Source organism: Lissotriton vulgaris, chromosome 9 (assembly GCF_964263255.1).
Source record: "Lissotriton vulgaris chromosome 9, aLisVul1.2, whole genome shotgun sequence".
Classification (NCBI taxonomy): domain Eukaryota; kingdom Metazoa; phylum Chordata; class Amphibia; order Caudata; family Salamandridae; genus Lissotriton; species Lissotriton vulgaris.
The window spans coordinates 324,239,159-324,258,770 of NC_141697.1; the positions used below are offsets into that span (position 1 = coordinate 324,239,159).

General features: G+C 45.7%; 1 protein-coding gene across 2 annotated transcripts in view; it reads right to left on the bottom strand.

The window, feature by feature from the left end:
* Nucleotides 1-19,612, bottom strand: part of PTPN21 (protein tyrosine phosphatase non-receptor type 21) — a 369,019-nt gene that overhangs the window by 210,406 nt on the left and 139,001 nt on the right. The window contains exon 11 of one of the 2 annotated variants that reach the window (XM_086937622.1): nt 66-161. The exons of the other annotated variant lie outside the window; for it this stretch is intronic. Within the exon in view, the coding sequence (XP_086793748.1) occupies nt 66-161 (96 nt within the window). The remainder of the gene's footprint in view (nt 1-65; nt 162-19,612) is intronic. 2 annotated transcript variants of the gene reach the window in all.

The following is a 19,612-nucleotide window of genomic DNA, read 5'->3' on the forward strand; positions in this document are numbered from 1 at the left end:
TTCAAGAAGGACAGTTATACACAACAGACTCACAGTTAGAATGACAAAAGATTATTCTGGCTCACCCCTTAGGAGGAGAAGGACGAGATAGAATTGGAAAGCGTGGAAAGGAGAGAAGGAAAGATTTCGGAGTGCCTTCCACTGGAGGGCTTTCGGAGTCTCTGAGGACAGGAGACATGTATAAACAGTTAAGAACTGAAGATGGCAAATTAATTCAAATGTGATAGATATTGAGGTCACAGTTTCCTTGCCAAGACGAAGAGAAAGCGTGCTACAACTCTATAGTAGTCGTACATGTTGAGTATATTTTGTGAATACCCTGAAAAACAGGAACTACAAGGAAAACTACTGTAATTGAAACCATGGATCTCAACACGTGGTAATTGCTTTTGGAATTTAAAAGGTTTTTTAACTAGGTTTATAACCTACTACTAACTTTATACCATTTGTAATACTGATAAAGACACATTAAATTCAGAACAGCAAAAGTTACAATGACACAGAGCACCAAGGCAACAGTAACAGAATAAGCAATACAGAAGACAGGTGACGAAAGCAAACTTTGAAGTGTAGCTGTAGCTTGAGGTAACAAATACAAGTATTGCGGGATATTTTGGAAATTTAAAAAAAGGAAACTAAATCCAACGTTATTACCAATGAAGTATTGGATAGTAGCTCAGAACCATGTGCCCCCACAATTTGTTTCATATTTCAAGGTCCCAACTTTGAGTGAATGTATTTAACTCGAAGCACATTACAGAGGTCAACTAAGTGGCCTTCTGAAAAACGAAGTTAGCTCTTCCAACCATCATTACCAACTACAATAATCTCACACAGTTTTGATTTAGGTAGATACTTCTCTATCTTGGCACTGACCTTAACAATATTGCAGGTTTTAGCTATACAGCCTGTGGCCATATACAAAAAATTAAATGTTAGGGAAAATCACTACTTTTCATGATAGAAGAATTATTAATGAGCCGGAAGCACTACATATTAATGCTTTATCACAAAATAACAATTAGTGTCCAATAGCTTGAAGTCTGCAGCATCTGTCCAGCTGCAGAATTATGCCCTCACCAAACTGCTTCTTAAACCATTTCTAATAAAGTATTTCATCCAATTTACTAGGCCATCTGAATCCTTTGTGTACATCCCACAGTTAACGTTTTTTATTTGATAAAATACATACTTTTCCCACAAAGACTGTCTGACGTTTGATATATCGTTGCCTTCAACTATGTTTGACATCTAGATACATAGTTCCTACGCCCCATTTGAAGATTAGATGTATGTCAAAGATGCCAAGTCACATCTGTGGCTCTAGGACAACTTAAGAAGAAAATGAACCTCTGAAAATTTTAATTACATGGTTTTCAAAAGATTTCACAGTGTGATGTTTGCTTCAGGTCTTCGGATTGCAGTGCACATAGGAAAACATTTAATTACAGTTTGTAAAGTGTTTTTTTATACAACTGAGTGGGAGAGACCATGGACCTTCCTTTGTTGAGGTCTTAAGAAATACTCTGAGTTTATCAGACTCCAAATATCTATAAATGCAGTCTCTTGGAGCAAAAATAAGTAGATAGGGGTACTGATTTGGGCGGGACTGGAGAGTGCTGTGTTGTCTCTGGAATTGAAGAAAGAGTGTGGATAGATTGAAAATGCACAAGTATGGGAACACCTTGTGGCTTGTGTTGACCTATATGTTGATATAACAGCTCCCCGATATCTCAGAAGGATTTAGAGGATGGTAATAACTGACCTTGAATGAGTTTAAGGATGGGACTTTGAACTACTGAACTTTGAAATACTGGACATTAGGGCAGTCCGTATTTGGCAGGTTGACAGGGTGTAACTATAGGTAGGGATGTTAGTTCTGTTGTTATTAACTGCTACTTGGAAATGGGAATGATTTAAAAAGTTGTTGCAAGATGTTTTACACTCTGTATTATTCGTATATACTAGCTTTCAAATCCACCTATTATTTGAATTTACATACTTAATTTTCAAGCTAATTTTGTAATTATCACATATATGTATTATTTGAAAGCTAAATTTGAAACTATTGCACAAGTTACTACTTGTGTAACGATATATCTGTAAGAGACATTAGTTAGTGATAGATTCCTTACCTTAGAATATCCCCAGGCGTCAGACTGGATCCGGAAACTTTTGCGTAGCAATACCCCTGCGCGCCGGTAGGCGTCGTCTGCGGCTCCGCGTCCGTCGTCGGCGTCGTGAGCGCCGGGATGACGTCGTCGGAGTACTTAGACGGCGCCCATGCGCGCTGACGTCAGTTCTGACACACAGCTTTTCCGCGCCAGATACGCAGAGCCATGATAGAACTAACACTGGTGCCATGAAACTAGGGCCCTGAAAGGGGATGACCTTAACCCTAGATATCGGTTCGCAGAACGGGGAGGATGGGTGGGTCGGTAAGGAATCTATCACTAACTAATGTCTCTTACAGATATATCGTTACACAAGTAGTAACTTGTGCATCTGAAAGAGACACGTTAGTGATAGATTCCTTACCTTAGAATAGATACCCCAGCAATACCAACCCCGGTGGTGGGTCTGCGAACCAATATCACACCAGAAAGTCCTGGAGGATGGAACGGCCAAAGAAGCCATCCCTCCGGACTTGACTGTCCAGGCAGTAGTGTCTTGCGAACGTGTGCAGCGAGGCCCACGTGGCTGCCTGGCAAATGTCCTGCAGGGAGACACCTCGGCCCAGAGCAGTTGTCGTTGCCGTGGCCCGAGTGGAGTGAGCCCGTAATCCAGCCGGGGGTTCCTTCCTTGCCATGGAGTAACATGCTTGGATGCACAAGATGATCCACCTAGAGATGGTCCTCTTGTGCACAGCCTTACCCTTCTTCGCGCCCACGTAACCAACGAAGAGTTGGTCATCCACCCGGAATTGGCGTGTGCGATCTAGGTAGTAGGAGAGCGCACGTTTTGGATTCAGGCGGTGGAGCCTCTCTTCCTCTTTCGAGGGATGCGGAGGCGGAAAGAAAGTGGGCAAGGTAATGGACTGCCCGATGTGGAAGGCTGTGACAACCTTGGGCAGAAAGGAAGGTCGTGTACGTAACACCACCTTGTCAGGATGAACAGACAGGAAAGGTGGAGAAGAAGAAAGAGCCTGGAGCTCACTCACTCTCCTGGCAGAGGTGATGGCAACTAGGAAGGCAGTCTTCAGAGTAAGGAGACGAAGAGGACAGTTATGAAGTGGCTCAAAGGGAGCACACATCAGATAAGTGAGAACAAGATTCAAGTCCCACTGGGGCATCACGAAGGGAACAGGAGGGAACATGTGCGTGATGCCCTTCAGAAATCTACTTACAATAGGGGACTTGAATAAAGAAGGTTGATCTGGTAGCCTCAAGAAGGCCAATAGAGCAGAAAGGTACCCTTTAAGAGTGCCCAGGGCAGAGCCCTGCTGGGCAAGGGAAAGAAGAAAGAGCAGCACTTCCGAAAGGGGTGCAGAGAGAGGATCCACAGCCTTTGCTGTGCACCATGCCACAAATCTGTTCCACCGGCAGGCGTATACCGACTTTGTGGAGGGACGCCTGGCTGCCAGAATGATATCACAGACTTCAGGAGGCAAGTCAAATGGCCTCAACTGCCGCCGCTCAATCTCCAAGCTTGTAGGTGGGGACTGGACAGGTTCGGGTGCAGGACCGTCCCCTGCTGCTGCGACAGAAGGTCCTCCCGAAGAGGCAGACGAATCGGGGGATCGACTGACATGCTGAGTAGCTCGGGATACCAGTATCTTCGTGCCCAGTCCGGAGCCACAAGGATAACCTGGGCCCGGTCGTGCCTGATCTTCTTCAGCACTCTGGGCAGAAGTGGTATAGGCGGAAAGGCGTACAACAGACCGCAGCTCCACTCGCGACGAAAAGCGTCTCCGAGCGAGTGCCGCCTTGGAAATTCCAACGCGCAGAACTGATGACATTGCGCGTTCTCTTCTGTGGCGAATAGATCTAACCAAGGCTCTCCCCACTGCTGAAAGAGACCTTGCGCCACGTCCGAGTTCAGACGCCATTCGTGATCCATCATGCACCGACGGCTGAGTTCGTCCGCCCTGGCATTCAGAGAGCCTGCCAGGTGTTGAACCACCAGGGTCACGCCCTGATGTTCCAGCCATTGCCATAGGCGCAGAGCCTCCTGGCATGTTGCGTGTTAATCTAGGTTCCTGATCGATACTGTGACCTTATGCCCCTATACGGCTATAAATCCATTTATTCCCTATATTGGCATAACCGTTCAAGTGCGATTTTCTGAAAAGTCATCTCTGGCCTCACACGAACAGAGCCACATTCCAGCATGACTCTCTGCTACTTCCTTTGCGACCAATTAGTGCAATGACAGAGCAGCAGTCACTATCTGATATTCCTAGATAACACTCCGAGTTCTTCAACAAGATAAAAACTTAGCAAACCTGGAAATCCCCGCTTGCTATGTTTTGATTAGTAATGGAACTCTAATGAGCAACTGATAACTATCACTTCCTAGTGACATCTTTAATTGACGTCTTATGTCCAGCAAACTTGCGTCAAACCCGGCACCTGTCAGGTATAAATATTACCAACGTTGCCTTAAGCAATGTTCGTTGCCTGTTGCTGATGCCAGCTGCCTGCATGACCCTGTGTTGGTAAATCTAGCACTCTGTCGCTGCAGCCTGCTATCCTGTGGTGGTGAAGCTGCTGATTACCATTATCGCCGCTAAAGCGCGACCTATGGTGCAGTACGCTTAAGGAGCTGAACAGCCGTCCTCTGCGAAGACATCCAGCAGATTCCAGCTGCCCGCGGACGCTGTCCCCCCTCCTTCCTCGACGCGCTGAAGAGAGCCGCTGCCTTTCTCGTGCAGAGAAATCCAGTCCTGGCGCTTCCGGTTTACCCTCGCGGGTGACTGGGATATCGAGAGAGACCCCTGAAGGAGATACCAATCCTCCATCATTCTATTCAGAGGTATGGTGTTGACTAAACCCTTGGACGAGAATTCTTGAAACAAACCTTGGCAAAACCAACTTAACTTAAGCTACTTACTTACTCCCCTTTTCACGTGTTAGGCTTAGGTCAGGCACACTGGGGTAGGCTTAGTTAGAAGCACCAGTTGAGTATGTTAGCCTAATGTATATATGACTGTATATATGTTTTATTACTTTTAAACCATTGTATGGCTAAGAAACCATATCAATGCTTTTACAGTTCTATTTCGCAATACTTATCTTACTGTACGTACTTTTCATAATAACAATTATTGCAATTGTGGCAATTCATTTCTCTTGTACGAGAAGAAAGACTGTTCAATAAATGTTAACCCTTTATTGACAAACGCCCGTCTCTCTATTCTCTACATCTCGTGAAAGTAAACTGCACTAGACTGACTGAGTGAAATACATGTCTATTGTTTCACACGACCCTAGAGATTGACTCTTGATCTGAGGAGCAAAGTTGTCATGTTGCACGGTTGTTGGAAAACTGAATCCCTTCTTGTCTGTGCCAAGGAAGCTGATCACTTCCTATGCAGAGAAGAAAGTTTCCAGTGACCTCTGAGCTAGTTGGTAACACAACCCAATTAAGTTTAGCATAGTCAGTGGAGGCCTGGAATATAAGCAGTTCCACGTCGATACTACTGTTTATGTTATTCCAATGCGCAGGGCCTAGTGGGAAACTAGGAACTACACTACATGGCGCCCAACGTTTGGTAAGGCGATAAACTAACGCAAGACAGTAGAGTAACTCAGTCGTACACATTTCACACAGACCCCTTTCTCCCGTAAATACTCCAATAGACGTCTGGAGTGGGTGAAAGGTTAAAATCCGCCCGACCTTAGTAGGAAGAGATTCCTATGTAAAGCTCTGGTTTATTCAACGTTGAAGGATACAGTGTTCCAAAATATTGTGCACCTAATCTTTGTCTCCTTGGAGACCTACTCTGCAAACCTGCATTTTTTTTAAATGTCAGACAGTGAAGAAAGGGAAGCAGCTAGGCTGGCTTCCATACTAATAGAGGAGGACTCGAGTCTCCTACAAGCAGACCCGGATGCTATAATCATCCCGGTCCACTTAAGAAAATCTATAACTTTAAAACTTATGGAGAACGGACTGACACCTCAAGGTGGTACAGTAATTTTCGTGATAGAGGCTCACGAGTATCGGCAGACAGAGGTATTCTATTCATGGATAAACTTTCCAGCGGCAAACGCTAGAACACAAGAGTTTCACTATTACAAAATAGAGGAACCTCCGGGAGAGTACGCTCCCTTCGAGGAGATTGAAATCCCACTTAAATTTCAAGAGCACCTGCTCTGGTTTAATGGCGCCCTAAAACACAATAATCACATAACTAGGCTCGGTCCTCTAGGTAGACCAGGAGCCACGTGGCCGGTTCTAGCCAGCTACACACCACATCCTGACATTGCAAGAATGTCAAGAGAAGAGCTGTTAGTACAGCTAAACACATTAATAAAAATACATAGGCAATTAGTCCAATATGTAATGCGGACTGCAACAGTCCAGCCAGCTGTTAATTCACACCAGCTGACCCCTCATCATGGGAACACAAATAAAATTACACCACAGAACATACAGTCATGTCTTGGTAAAACACCCGTAAAACGGGAACAAATTCCTTTCTGGTTAGCACAGAAAATCACTCAAATAGAGGCAGTATTTCCTGATACTACCCCTATTGAGAAACACAGAATCTTGACCATCTGCCTTCCTATGGGAATCGCACCACACGTGGAGGACTGTGACACTTGGGGTACAGTCTTTGCTTCCATTTACACAAAAACACACGGTGTTCCGTCTATGGCGGTTATACCAGAAGTGCTAAAGCAGATTCAAAATGAATTCGGTCCAGAGCCCGCTTTAAATCTAGGTATGAAATTACTGAAAGACTTCAAGCAGGTCTCGGCTATATTATTAGCCAACATTAGAGGAGAAGCAGCATCTGTGGCGATTCGCCAGAAGTTGAAGGAAACAGATATAAAAGATCCTGTTGAGCTTGCAAAAATCATAGAAAAATGCTATGAAGAATTAGGTAGAGACAGCTTGGGTGGGAAACCAGTAAAGCCCCAACTGCTCGAAAGTCCTGAAAAATTATTTATTAAAAATAATTTAAACACTCCTAAAAAGAACTGGGATGGAAATAAACAATCCACTCCCAAGGAAAAAGTTTTCCAGTCCAGAGGAAGGTCTCCTCGACGGAGGGAAAGAACTCCGACTCGAGAACGCCAGTCTCCCCAGAGGGAGCCCTCTGAGAAAAGATATAAACTTAGAAATAGGGATAATCTGAAAAAACCTGATAGATATCAAAGTACTGATACACGTCCCTCTCGATCTCTTCCACAGAATTCGGAAAGAAGAGGACGGTCAGACCCAGGAGAGCACACCAAGTCCAAAGACAAGGAACCTGCTCAGAGTAAAAAATCTCAATTTCAGAAAAAGAAGGTAGCCAGTATTAGAGTAATCAACCATGCCGAGAATACTGAGGACACAGTTGAAAAACGGGGAGTGGGCATTGACAATGTTGGACAGTGCAGCAGAAATCAGTATAGCGCGCAAGAACTTGATGAGTCATCTGGAGACAGTGGACACGAATGAGTACATTCAGGTTGAAACTGCCGACACCAGACTTAGCGAGCCCCATAAAATATACGAAATAACATTGCGTATAGAGGGTGATAAGACTAGGAAAATTAAGGGTCTATTTTGGGATAAGCTCTCAAAAAGCTATGATATTCTGTTAGCTGAAAAAGATTGGCCCCCAGAGTTTGTCAGGGAGTGCCCTCGTGGCGAAGAAGTGATTATGCCTGCCTTCTCGAATCACATACCGATTCACAAAAAATATACATATGCAAGGAAATGGGCAGTGGCCCAGGCACCTGCATTGTATAAAAATCATGTAGGATGGGATGAGGACTCTCCTCCTCACAAAATCCAACTAAAAAGTGAACCAACTGCCCAACGGCAGTATCCCATAAAGCAAGAAGCTAAAAAACAGGTCAGGGAGATCTTAGATCAACTTGAGTACCAGGGCGTGATTGAAACATGCACCTCTCAAATGAACAATCCTTTGTTTCCTGTCTCCAAGCCAGACAATTCATATCGTCTAGTTTTGGACTACAGACATCTTAATACATGTTGCAAAACCTTTGCAGTACAAAACTCGCATAGTGCAGCCCTAATGAATAACATAGTTAGGAAAAAATATAAAACGACATTAGACATATCTAATGGTTTCTTTTGTCAAAACATTGCACCGGAAAGCAGATATTTGACCGCTTTCTCCGCATTTGGGTCGCAGAAAAAATTCTGTCCACTCCCACAGGGGTTCAAGAACAGCCCAGGACTATTCTCAGCTAGGGTAACAGAGTTACTACAAATCTATGATGATGAAGCATTATCTTACGTAGATGATATTTATCTCACAGATGACGACTTGGATACTCACTTGAAGAGAGTTCGCAGCAGAGGGTTACAAATTCAACTTTAAAAAGTCCCGAATTGCCCATCTGACAGTACTGTTTTTAGGGTACGAATTATCAAGTGAAGGGAAAAGCCTAGCGGACAACTTCTTAGAGAAGTGCGCTGTACTCCAAGCTCCACAAACGCTGAAGAATTTACAATCCATTCTAGGTTTTCTGAATTTCGGAAGAACTTACATACTAAATTACGCAGAGAGGGTTAAACCTCTCTACGAATTAATTAAACCTGATTTAAAACAAATCAATTGGACTCAAAAACACACAGAAATTTTGAGATCACTGCAAACAGACATGTTAGCAAAAACAAAATTAGACACACGTGACAACACACGTGATCTTGTAATCCGAGTCATCCCAGGAAGATGCGGATTCACATACCTAACCTCTAATGAGGGAGAAAAGGTACCGATTTCAATTAAAACTCACTTGTACACACAAGCAGAAAAAACATTCAGTCACACAGAAAGAACTGTGAACGCAGTGCAAATCGCATTAGCAAATGAACGAGAACTAGCACACGGAAAACAGATTATTATCCTTACAGCGGATTCCGCCTTCGAGGCGCTATTCAGCCCAGTAAACCTGCCTACAGTGTCACTGGATCCAAAATGGATACAGTGTATAGATTCTCTAGGAGCGGAAGACGTGAAGAACAAGTTACTTACCTTCGGTAACGCTTTTTCTGGTAGATACTATATCTGCCTGTGGATTCCTCACCTTGTGAATATCCCCCTTGCGTCAGCAACGTTCGGAAATTTTCTTCGTAGCACGCCGTCGTGGGCGACGTCACAGGAGCACGGCATCGCGCGCGACTCCGTCTGACGTCACCGACCCCATATTAGGCCCATGCCGGCGTGATGACGTCAGTTCCGCCCTTTTTTCCGTGCCTTCGAGGCACACGGACGGACCAACAATAGCAAATATGCAAATATACAATGTACACAGTACAAATAGAACCAAATCAAAACAACAGTATTATAATCATATATACAGAAAGACCAGGTATAGCAGAGTAGACAACGGGGAGGCGGGTGGGTCAGTGAGGAATCCACAGGCAGATATAGTATCTACCAGAAAAAGCGTTACCGAAGGTAAGTAACTTGTTCTTCTGATAGATACATCTGCCGTGTGGATTCCTCACCTTGTGAATAGATTCCCACAGCAGTCCCCACTCCCGGAGGAGGGTGTCCACTCTGCTACACCAGGAAGTCTTGGAGGACAGAGCGCGCGAAGTGGCCGTCCCTCCTCACCTCGGTATCCAAGCAGTAATGCTTCGCGAAAGTGTGGAGGGAGGCCCAAGTCGCGGCCCTGCAAATATCCTCAACAGGCACACCCCTAGACAAAGCCGATGTTGCAGACTTCGCTCTAGTCGAATGGGCTCTAATACCCTCAGGAGGGTCCTTACCCGCAAGGGAGTAGCAGATCTTGATGCACAGGATTATCCATCTGGAAAGAGTGCGCTTGTGCACCGCTCTGCCCTTCTTGCAGCCAGCAAAGCCAACAAACAGCTGGTCGTCCATCCGGAAGTCCTTAGTCCTGTCCAGATAGAAGGACACCGCCCGCCTAGGGTCCAGGCGATGCAGTCTCTCTTCCTCCTTAGACGGGTGAGGGGGAGGATAGAAGGTAGGAAGGGTAATGGACTGCCCAAGATGGAAAGGAGTCACCACCTTAGGCAGAAAAGCAGCCCTAGTCCTAAGAACCATCCTTTCTGCATGAATGGTCAGGAACGGGGGTTTGGAACTTAGAGCTTAAAGCTCACTTACCCTCCTTGCCGAGGTGATTGCAACGAGGAAAATAGTTTTAAAAGAGAGAAGCCTCAATGGACACTTGTGCAAGGGTTCGAAGGGAGAACCCATTAAAAAGGTCAGCACAAGATTCAAATCCCAATGAGGAATAATAAAAGGGGTAGGAGGAAACATATTCATAAGACCCCTCAAAAATCTCACAACCACCGGAGACTTAAAGAGAGAAGGCTGATCCGGCAAACATAGAAACGCCGATAAGGCCGAAAGATAACCCTTGACCGTGGACACAGCCAAACCTTGCTGTGCCAGATAAAGGGCAAACTGTAAAATATTAGACAAATGAGCCTTCAAAGGGTCAATATCCCTCTCCCTGCACCAAGAAACAAATTTTGTCCACCTATAGGAGTAAATGGACTTAGTGGTGTCACGCCTGGCAGAGAGAATGACATCCACCACCTCGTGAGGGAGAGAAAAAGAACTCAAGTTGCCCCGTTCAATCTCCAGGCATGAAGGTGTAATGTCTGGAGGTGGGGGTGTAGAACCTGCCCCTCCAACTGAGAGAGGAGGTCTGCCCTGTGAGGGAGACGGAGCGGCGGGTGAGAGGATAGGTGGAGTAGGTCCGAATACCAATCCCTTCTCGGCCAATCCGGGGCGACCAATGTGACTTGGGCCCGGTCTTGACGAATCTTCCTCAGAACCCGAGGAATCAAAAGTATGGGGGGAAACGCGTAAAGGAGTCGATCTCCCCAACTCAACTGAAACGCGTCCCCCAATGCTCCTTGCATCGGATACTGGAGACTTCAGAATGAAGGGCAGTGAGCATTCTAGCGAGTGGCAAATAGATCCACCCGAGGCGTCCCCCACATCCGAAAGATGTCGTGAACAACCTCCGGGTGAAGCCTCCACTCGTGGTCGGCGGAAAACTGCCGACTGAGACTGTCTGCACGCACGTTCAGAACCCCGGCCAGATGATTTGCCACCAGACAAATCTGATGGTCCTGAACCCAGGACCAGAGACGCAGAGCCTCTCTGCAGAGACACTGCGACCCTACTCCTCCCTGCTTGTTGATGTACCACATCGCAGTCGTGTTGTCCGTTAGGACCTGGACCGAACGACCGCGAAGGGAAGGGAGGAAGGCCTTGAGCGCCAAACGTATCGCCCTCAATTCCAGAAGGTTGATGTGAAACAACCTTTCTTCCGGAGACCAAAGACCCTTGACCTCCAGGTCTCCCAGATGAGCACCCCACCCGAGAGTGGATGCATCCGATATCACTGTGGCCACTGATGGAGGTAGCTGAAAAGGCTTTCCCTGTGACAGATTGCCTTCCACGCCCCACCAGGACAGATCCGCTGCAGTTTCTCTGGAGATCCTCACAGACTCCCTGAGATCTCCGTTGTGCTGATACCACTGCCTGCGGAGGCACCACTGGAGCGCCCTCATGTGCCAGCGTGCATGACTGACCAACAGAATGCAAGAAGCCATCAGACCGAGCAGGCGAAGGACCTTCAGGACTAGAACAACCGCTCCATTGAAGAATAAAGGAATCATTTCCTGAATGTCGCGAATCCTTTGAGGTGGAGGGAATGCACGACATACAGAAGTGTCCAGTACCGCACCTATGAACAGGTTGCGCTGGGAGGGCACCAGGTGAGATTTGGGTACGTTTATCGAAAAACCCAACCTGTGTAACAACTGAGTTGTCTCCTGCAGATGATGGAGCACCATCTCCGGCGACTCTGCTTTGATCAGCCAGTCGTCTAGATAAGGGAATACAGGAATCCCTGACCTTCTGAGATGCGCCGCCACCACCGCCATCACCTTGGTGAAAACTCGAGGCGCAGTAGTAAGTCCAAACGGGAGGACCGCAAACTGATAGTGCTGCGATCCCACCGTAAAACGGAGATACTTCCTGTGCGACTTCAGGATTGGGATGTGAAAATACGCATCCTGCAAGTCGATCGACACCATCCAGTCTTCTTCCATCAGCGCCAGAAGAACCTGAGCAAGGGTGAGCATTTTGAACTTCTCCTGTTTGAGATAGAGGTTCAAAATCCTGAGATCCAGGATAGGCCGAAGTCTGCCATCCTTCTTGGGAATCAAGAAATACCGGGAGTAGCACCCTTGACCCCTCTCCTGCTCTGGACCACCTCTATCGCTACCTTTCGAAACAGAGCCAGGACTTCCTCCTGCAGGAGAAGCAGGTGGTCCTCCGAGCAATAACCTTGGCAAGGAGGGTAATTGGGAGGGAACTCCTGAAAAGGAAGTGCATACCCATTCTCTACGAGATTGAGAACTCAAAGATCTGATGTAACCGATTCCCAATCTCGTAGAAAGTGAGTAAGCCGACCCCCTACTGGCCCTACATGATCCAGAATGGTGGATCTAGGGCTGCTTTGCTGATGCGGGTGGGGGTTGGGCATTATTGGAGGAAGTGGAGGAAGAGGAGACTTGACGTCCACGTCCACGACCCCTCTGTCTACCTCTATAGGACTTATTTAGAGGGTTCTGCTGCTGCTGCTGTTGTTGGCCCTGCTTGAAGGGACGAAAGGAAGATTTACCAAATCCCTTGAATTTTCTAGCTGCAGACCCTCTCATCTGCAGACCCAACAACCTCGCAGTGGCACGGCTGTCTTTAAACCTTTCCAAGGCCACATCAGCCTTCTTACCAAAAAGGCCAGATCCTTCAAAGGGTAAGTCCAGCAAAGTAGATTGTACATCCGCTGAGAAATCAGATGACTTTAACCATGCGGCTCTCCTAGTTGCAATGGATGAGCCCATAATTCTGGCAACTGAATCCACAGTGTCCATGCCGCTTTGGATGACCATGCGGGCCGCAGCCTGAGTGTCAGAGATGACTTCATTAAAGTTTTTCCTATCCTCCTCAGGAAGTTTTGGTGACAATTGCTTCACTGAGTCCATCAGCGCGTGCACATATCTACCTAAAAGGCAAGTGGCATTTGACGACTTTAGAGCCATACTTCCAGAAGAGAAAGTCTTCTTCGCAGCCTGATCCAATTTCTTAGACTCTTTGTCAGCAGGCACTTGAGGGAAGGAGCCTGCCGCCCTATTAGAGCAAGCCGCCTGAACCACAAGACTTTCCGGAGACGGATGCGTAGAAAGAAATGCAGGGTCATCAGGAGCCACCCTATAGCGCCTTGCAATAACCCTTGAAACTGCAGGAGCAGACAACGGCCTCTTCCAAATTTCCTTAATTGGATCTGACAAGGCATCAGTAAACGGCAAAGTTGGCTCCACAATTGAAGATGGAGAATGCAGGACTTCTGTGAGAATGTTGGGCTTGTACTCCACTGTGGGCAGCTTTAAGTTAAGAAGGTCAGCAGCCTTCCTAATAACCACGTGATAAGGAGCCACGTCCCTTGATGGTGCATCAGAAGTCGAAGGCAGACCCCACTCGGGAGAGAGTTCCAGACCACTAGCATCCCGAAGCTCATCGAAGTCATCACCATGATCAGGAAGCTCGCCTTCTTCCACATCTGAACTCTCATCATCCTTTTGCTCGAGAAGACGCTGAACTCTTCGCCTCGACCACTCCATTCGAATCGAAGTCGACGGATCCGGTAACGACTCCGACGGAGCCGGTTCCGACGTCGCTCGAGGAACCGAAGCAGGAGGACGAGAGTCATGAACAGGTGTGGTACCTCGATCTCGACTGCGAGGTCGATCCGGAGTCGGCGAAGCCGCATGCGGAGTCGAGGACCTCGGTGGAGCCGTACCGAGCCAAGGTGAAAGAGGCGCCGGCATGAAAGGCATAAATGGAGCAGGGGCATACGACTGAGGAATACCCAGGTTGTACGATAACGGACCCATGGGGCCACCAGGCGCTCCAGCGGGGTACATTGCCCTAGAATAAACTCCAAACATCGCATTGAGAAAATGCGAGGGATCCTGCCCAGGACCAGGAAAGGAAGGGTACAGACCTACCGGATGTTGCAATGGAGGCCGACCCGACACATCCTCACCCTGACCTTCTGGATTCACAGGAGTCTCCGCCGAAGCCGGTTCTTGAGTCACCTCCTCTTCTTCATGCTCCGAGGAAACCGGCTCCGGGTCCGGCTCCGGCTCCGGCGCCGGAGAACCCACTCTTGACAAAGCAGGTGAAGGAGAGACAAAGTCCTTACGGTGTTTGTGAGACCTTCTCTTCGAGTAAGAGGAATCCTTCCCCGAATGATGTCTCGAACTGTGCTTCCTCCTCTTATGCTTTCTCCTCGAAGAGCTCGAAGCATGCCCGGAAGCTGACTTAGATCTAGACCTAGACCTTTCTCTGGACTTCGACTTCGCCTTGGACCTCGAGTCGTCTCCAGACCTCGAACCCGCTCTGGACCTCGACGCCGATCTCGACCTCGACCGAGACCTTTGCTTCGACTTCGATCTCCGTGACGTAGATCTCGAAAGTCGCCCAGAGACTTTTTTCACCTTCGCCAAAAGCAACTTTGCTTCACGCTCCCGAAGCGCCTTCGGATTCATCTTAAAACAGGACTCGCAGTTCTTGACGTTGTGGCCCGATCCAAGACACCACAAACAATCCTTATGTGGGTCAGTGATAGACATCATGCGGGCACAAGACCTACATGGCTTAAAGCCTGTTTTCCTCGACGACATCTCCGGAGAAGAACAAAGTCGTAAGAGAGAAACAGTGACAAATATTAGTCAGAAAGATACTAGGTATCGCTGAAGATCCCGAAAACCGTTAGCGTCGGAGACGCGGAAAAAAGGGAACTGACGTCATCACGCCGGCGTGGGCCTAATATGGGGTCGGTGACGTCAGACGGAGTCGCGCGCGATGCCGTGCTCCTGTGACGTCGCCCACGACGGCGTGCTACGAAGAAAATTTCCGAACGTTGCTGACGCAAGGGGGATATTCACAAGGTGAGGAATCCACACGGCAGATGTATCTATCAGAAATACTATTTCGCCCCGCAATACGAAGAACTGAATGATTTAGAGTATGAAGAAGAATATCCTCTGCCAAACGAAATTCTGCCTCTCCCACTATATGCCTGTATAATCTATACAGATAGCTCTGTACAGCATTTCAACGTAGAGAGAAAATCCTACGACGCAGCATGTGCGATCATTAAATGTCGTTGGCGGTGCGGTAAAATCAAACCGAATATAACAAAAACTGAATCAGTAAAGTACTGTTCGGCTCAAAGAACTGAAATCAGATGTTTAAAGATGGCGCTCGAAAATGCAGAACGCGAATTCCCCACACTTATAGTGTGCGATTCTCATTTTTGCGTCAATTCTTACAACAATAAACTGCAGAGTTGGATCGAAAACGACTACAAAGATGACACTGGTGCCACAATAAAGCATAAAATGCTCTGGAACGAGGTAGCTCTTTTAAGTAAAGAACTACAAAAGACTCACGTGATTCACGCACAGAGTCTTCAACGTGATGGCGTTCACGTTGCAGGGAATTCATTGGCTAATACAGCCACCGCGGAAGCAACTAACCCGGCTTCCGTAGCCACAAAAAAGCGTACAGATAAATACATAGACGGGGAAACCATGCTGGCAGTAAAAACGACCGTAAAAGGCGACTGTGCAGCACTACCCATAAACTATCCACTCAATTATGCATACATAATCGATGCAAACTCCGTTCCTTTTGCTCGAATCCCTGGAGTGGGGGACAGAGTAATTCCAAACACGAACAGGAGAATATTTTTAATAGCAGACGCACATATGGGTTTGGGTCTGAGACACCAAACAATTAAGGTTTCTCTGACTGAATTACAATCAGTATACTGGTGGCCGGGAATGAGTGTAGAACACCAAATATATGCAAACAACTGTGAAAACTGCAATAGGGATCGCAGTAGCGAACCTTGCTACCGGCTACCAGTCAGAAAGAGCGTAACGCTGCCTGCACCCCAACCTGCGTCCTATTAATTAGTTAAGACGAAAAGCACTTAAAAAATTAGGCCCCCAGCGCTCGGCTGACGCTAGAACGGTTATAAAAGATTTGCGAGTCTTTATCGGCACATACGCAATTACCACGTTCCATTCTGATCAGGGTCCTGCTTTCAGCTCTCGAGCTTATAAGGAGGCCATGGCTAGCATGGGAATTGGGTTGCGGTATTCTTGTCCGTCATACCCCGGAAGGGAACAGTGTGGTAGAAAGAAAAAACCGTGACATAAAGCAATCTATAACAGCGAAGGTATTAGGTTCAGGTGCTGGGTGGGTCAAACATTTAATAAGTGTCCAGACTAGTCTTAATAACATGCCAAGAAATTCTCTAAAAGGTTTCAGCCCATACGAACTATTGTTCGGAATTAGAATGCGCGTTCAGGACCTCGATAGTCAGATGTCAGTGGTACAAGAAGAAACAAAGCACTTTGATGTAAAGGATCGTTTGGCTGTTTTACAGGAACTGAATGAAACAAGAAAATCATTAAGCAACATAAAGTTAAAGCAACAGCCAAGTACCACTGACGAGGCACCACCCGCAACAGCCCCAGCAAGGCCTGTCTGGATTCCAAAGATTGGGGATCTAGTCAGAGAAAAGATCGCGGTTAAGAAGGAATTTGGGCCTTCTTACAGAAAAGCAGTACCTGTCTTGGCAGTCACCGGAACAAGATCAGTTGTGCTACCGCCCCTTGCTGGTAAAAAGGAGAACAGAGTCGTGTCTATCGATCTGGTAAAACCACAAGCATGTGGCCTATAATCAACAGTAGGCCCAGTGGACTCCCAAGAAACAACAGAATACCCAAACTTGCAACAATCCAAGAGGTTCAAACTGAAAGACTAATCACATTCGATCAGCCTGCAGTGCACAATGAAGGACTATGCAATAATGCCATGGAACTCGTGCCTCTTGAAACACAGATTGAAACAGTTCGTCAAGAAACAACACCAGTCTACAATGATGTGGCATCAGAAAGTGCTACCGAGAGACAGATTGAAAGAACAATCCCATCAATTGACAGAACTGCCTCTGGTTATTTCATCAACTTCGACAACTTCTCTGAAGATTTAAATGACCCCGAAGTGATGCCAGAAATAAAAAAGTATTCTAAAGAAAATACAACAGGACTCCTTCAACAAATCAAAGAATTATATCTGGATTCACCGTTGATTGAGCATTGGATTATCTCAGGGGTATTCATACTCCTACTATGCCTAATTTTAGTTTTAATTTTAGGGAAGTTTATTACAATTGAATGGACACAGCAAGTCAGAACATCAACCTAGTCCTGAAACCACACAGATCATCCCACGTGAAGAAAAGAGAACTGTCAACAGTAAATGTCACAGCAATTCCAATACCTGGTGGGGTAGTATGGGAGAAAACAGACTATGAGATATATGGTCCGGTCGAAATCCTGAAGTATCCTCATCAACTAAAGGTTTCCTTAAGTGACTTTGTGACACCAAGTACATTCTCTGATGATTGGGACTTTAACAGTATTAATGACATGATGTCTGATTTAGTAATGTCAGCTAGATTCACAGATCATGATTATTTACAAGGTTCATCTAGTTATGAGCAGTTATTCTGTTACACCCATTATGGGGATCATTACTTGCATAAATCTGCACAGCCTAGAAATGTTTTTATGTACAATCAATGGGAACATTGTTCTACACCACCTAAAAGCAGTTCTAAAGCATTTTTTGAGAAATTCAAATATTTTTCAGGGTTTAACACCAGTGATGCAGAAACGTTTTATTATAAACTGTTAGAAAAAACAGGAATGAAAACAATGCTGACAAATTCTAAATTGATATATTCAGAAGCATTTTATGACAAAATGATGACATTTGGTTTTGATTATTGGAAAAATAATATTGAAACGAAAACAATTTGGGGTACAAAAGATTGGCAGGTGCAAGGCCTAGAAGCACTATTTAGAACCTGCATGATACCAGAACAAATGTTGTTTTTAAATGACACAATACACCAAACATCTTGTCTTGGCCTAGCTAAGATCAAAGACCTTAAAACACCGTCTATACCAAAGCCAATACCTGAAAATGTAACCACAGATATTGAATTAGACGTGTCACAAATTTTACATTTCAACAGAACACATCCTGATTGGAAAAAGTGGTTAATCTGGCCTACAGACACAAATAGCTGTCAAAATAGATTCCTGAATAAAACACAGGGTTTAAAAATGACCAGATTAGACCCTAGATACTCCCAGAGACAACATCCAGGGATTATAACCACATACAGTGTAGAGAAACTCTGCCTAGAATGGCTAGCTACATCCACACTGGCTGAAATTAAGCAACACTTGTCTTTACTAAAAGATGGTGCTGATTTGCGCGATTTCATTCTTGGACCACGCAAACAGCGTCAAAAGCGTTTCATAGCGACCAGCATCTATGCTGCTTACAACGAGGCTTGGAAAGTAAAGCAAATTGAAACTGCTGAAAAAATACGAGAAATTGATCGTATTAATTTGGAGAAATCACTTTCTGTGGTAGACAATGGGTTAACGACTCTGTCTTCCAGAATATATTCGTTGGACAATATTGTATCCTCTGCCTTTGATGTGATAGACAGAGACATGCTAATGTTACAACATGGCCAGTCTCAATTACGCTCTATTATAGCATTAGGCTGGACGCTGCAAAATCTTCGTTCAGGCTATGTGCCTTGGCGTTTAATCAACACAACGTCATTATTTTCCAGTTTTAACCTTACTGATAAACAGATCAGTTTGGCACAGAAAGGAGCAGACTATACAATCCTGAGCATCGAAAAACTCGAGAGATTACCATTGACAATGTCAGAGAGTCCTGTCATTGAATGGATAATACACGGGATTATCACAATTCCGATAACAACTTTCCGATTTAAAAAGTGCCTTGAATACATACCTGCTGGCCAATATGAACAATTGGGTAAAGGATATGTAAAATCTATATGGAAATTACCATACACTCATTCTTGCTATAGTGACAGCGACAAAAATGTATTTCTTAGTGGTGAGAACTGTAAACATTCACTAAGTGGTATACTTTTGTGTCAGGGTATTAATTTACACGGAGCATGTGATGGAAATTCAAACAACATTTCATGCCACCAGCTAGTCACACCTGCAACTCAGATAGAGCCCTTCTTTATGCAACTTTCAAACGGGAGTTACATTCTTAGAACGGATCACAGATGTTGTGGCCTGACGCCAGGGAAAAGTTATCTAATAGAAGTAACGTCCATGGTCAAATGTTGTATGCAAGCATTGTTCCCGAGCGGGCCTCCAGACATAGTGACTCCCCTCTGGCCTCGTCTGAATCTCTATTCTATACGAATTGATACTTTAAGCAAAGTGAAATCTGTACTTTTACAGACAACAGTGCCTATAACGTCATCTAAAGAGACGTATG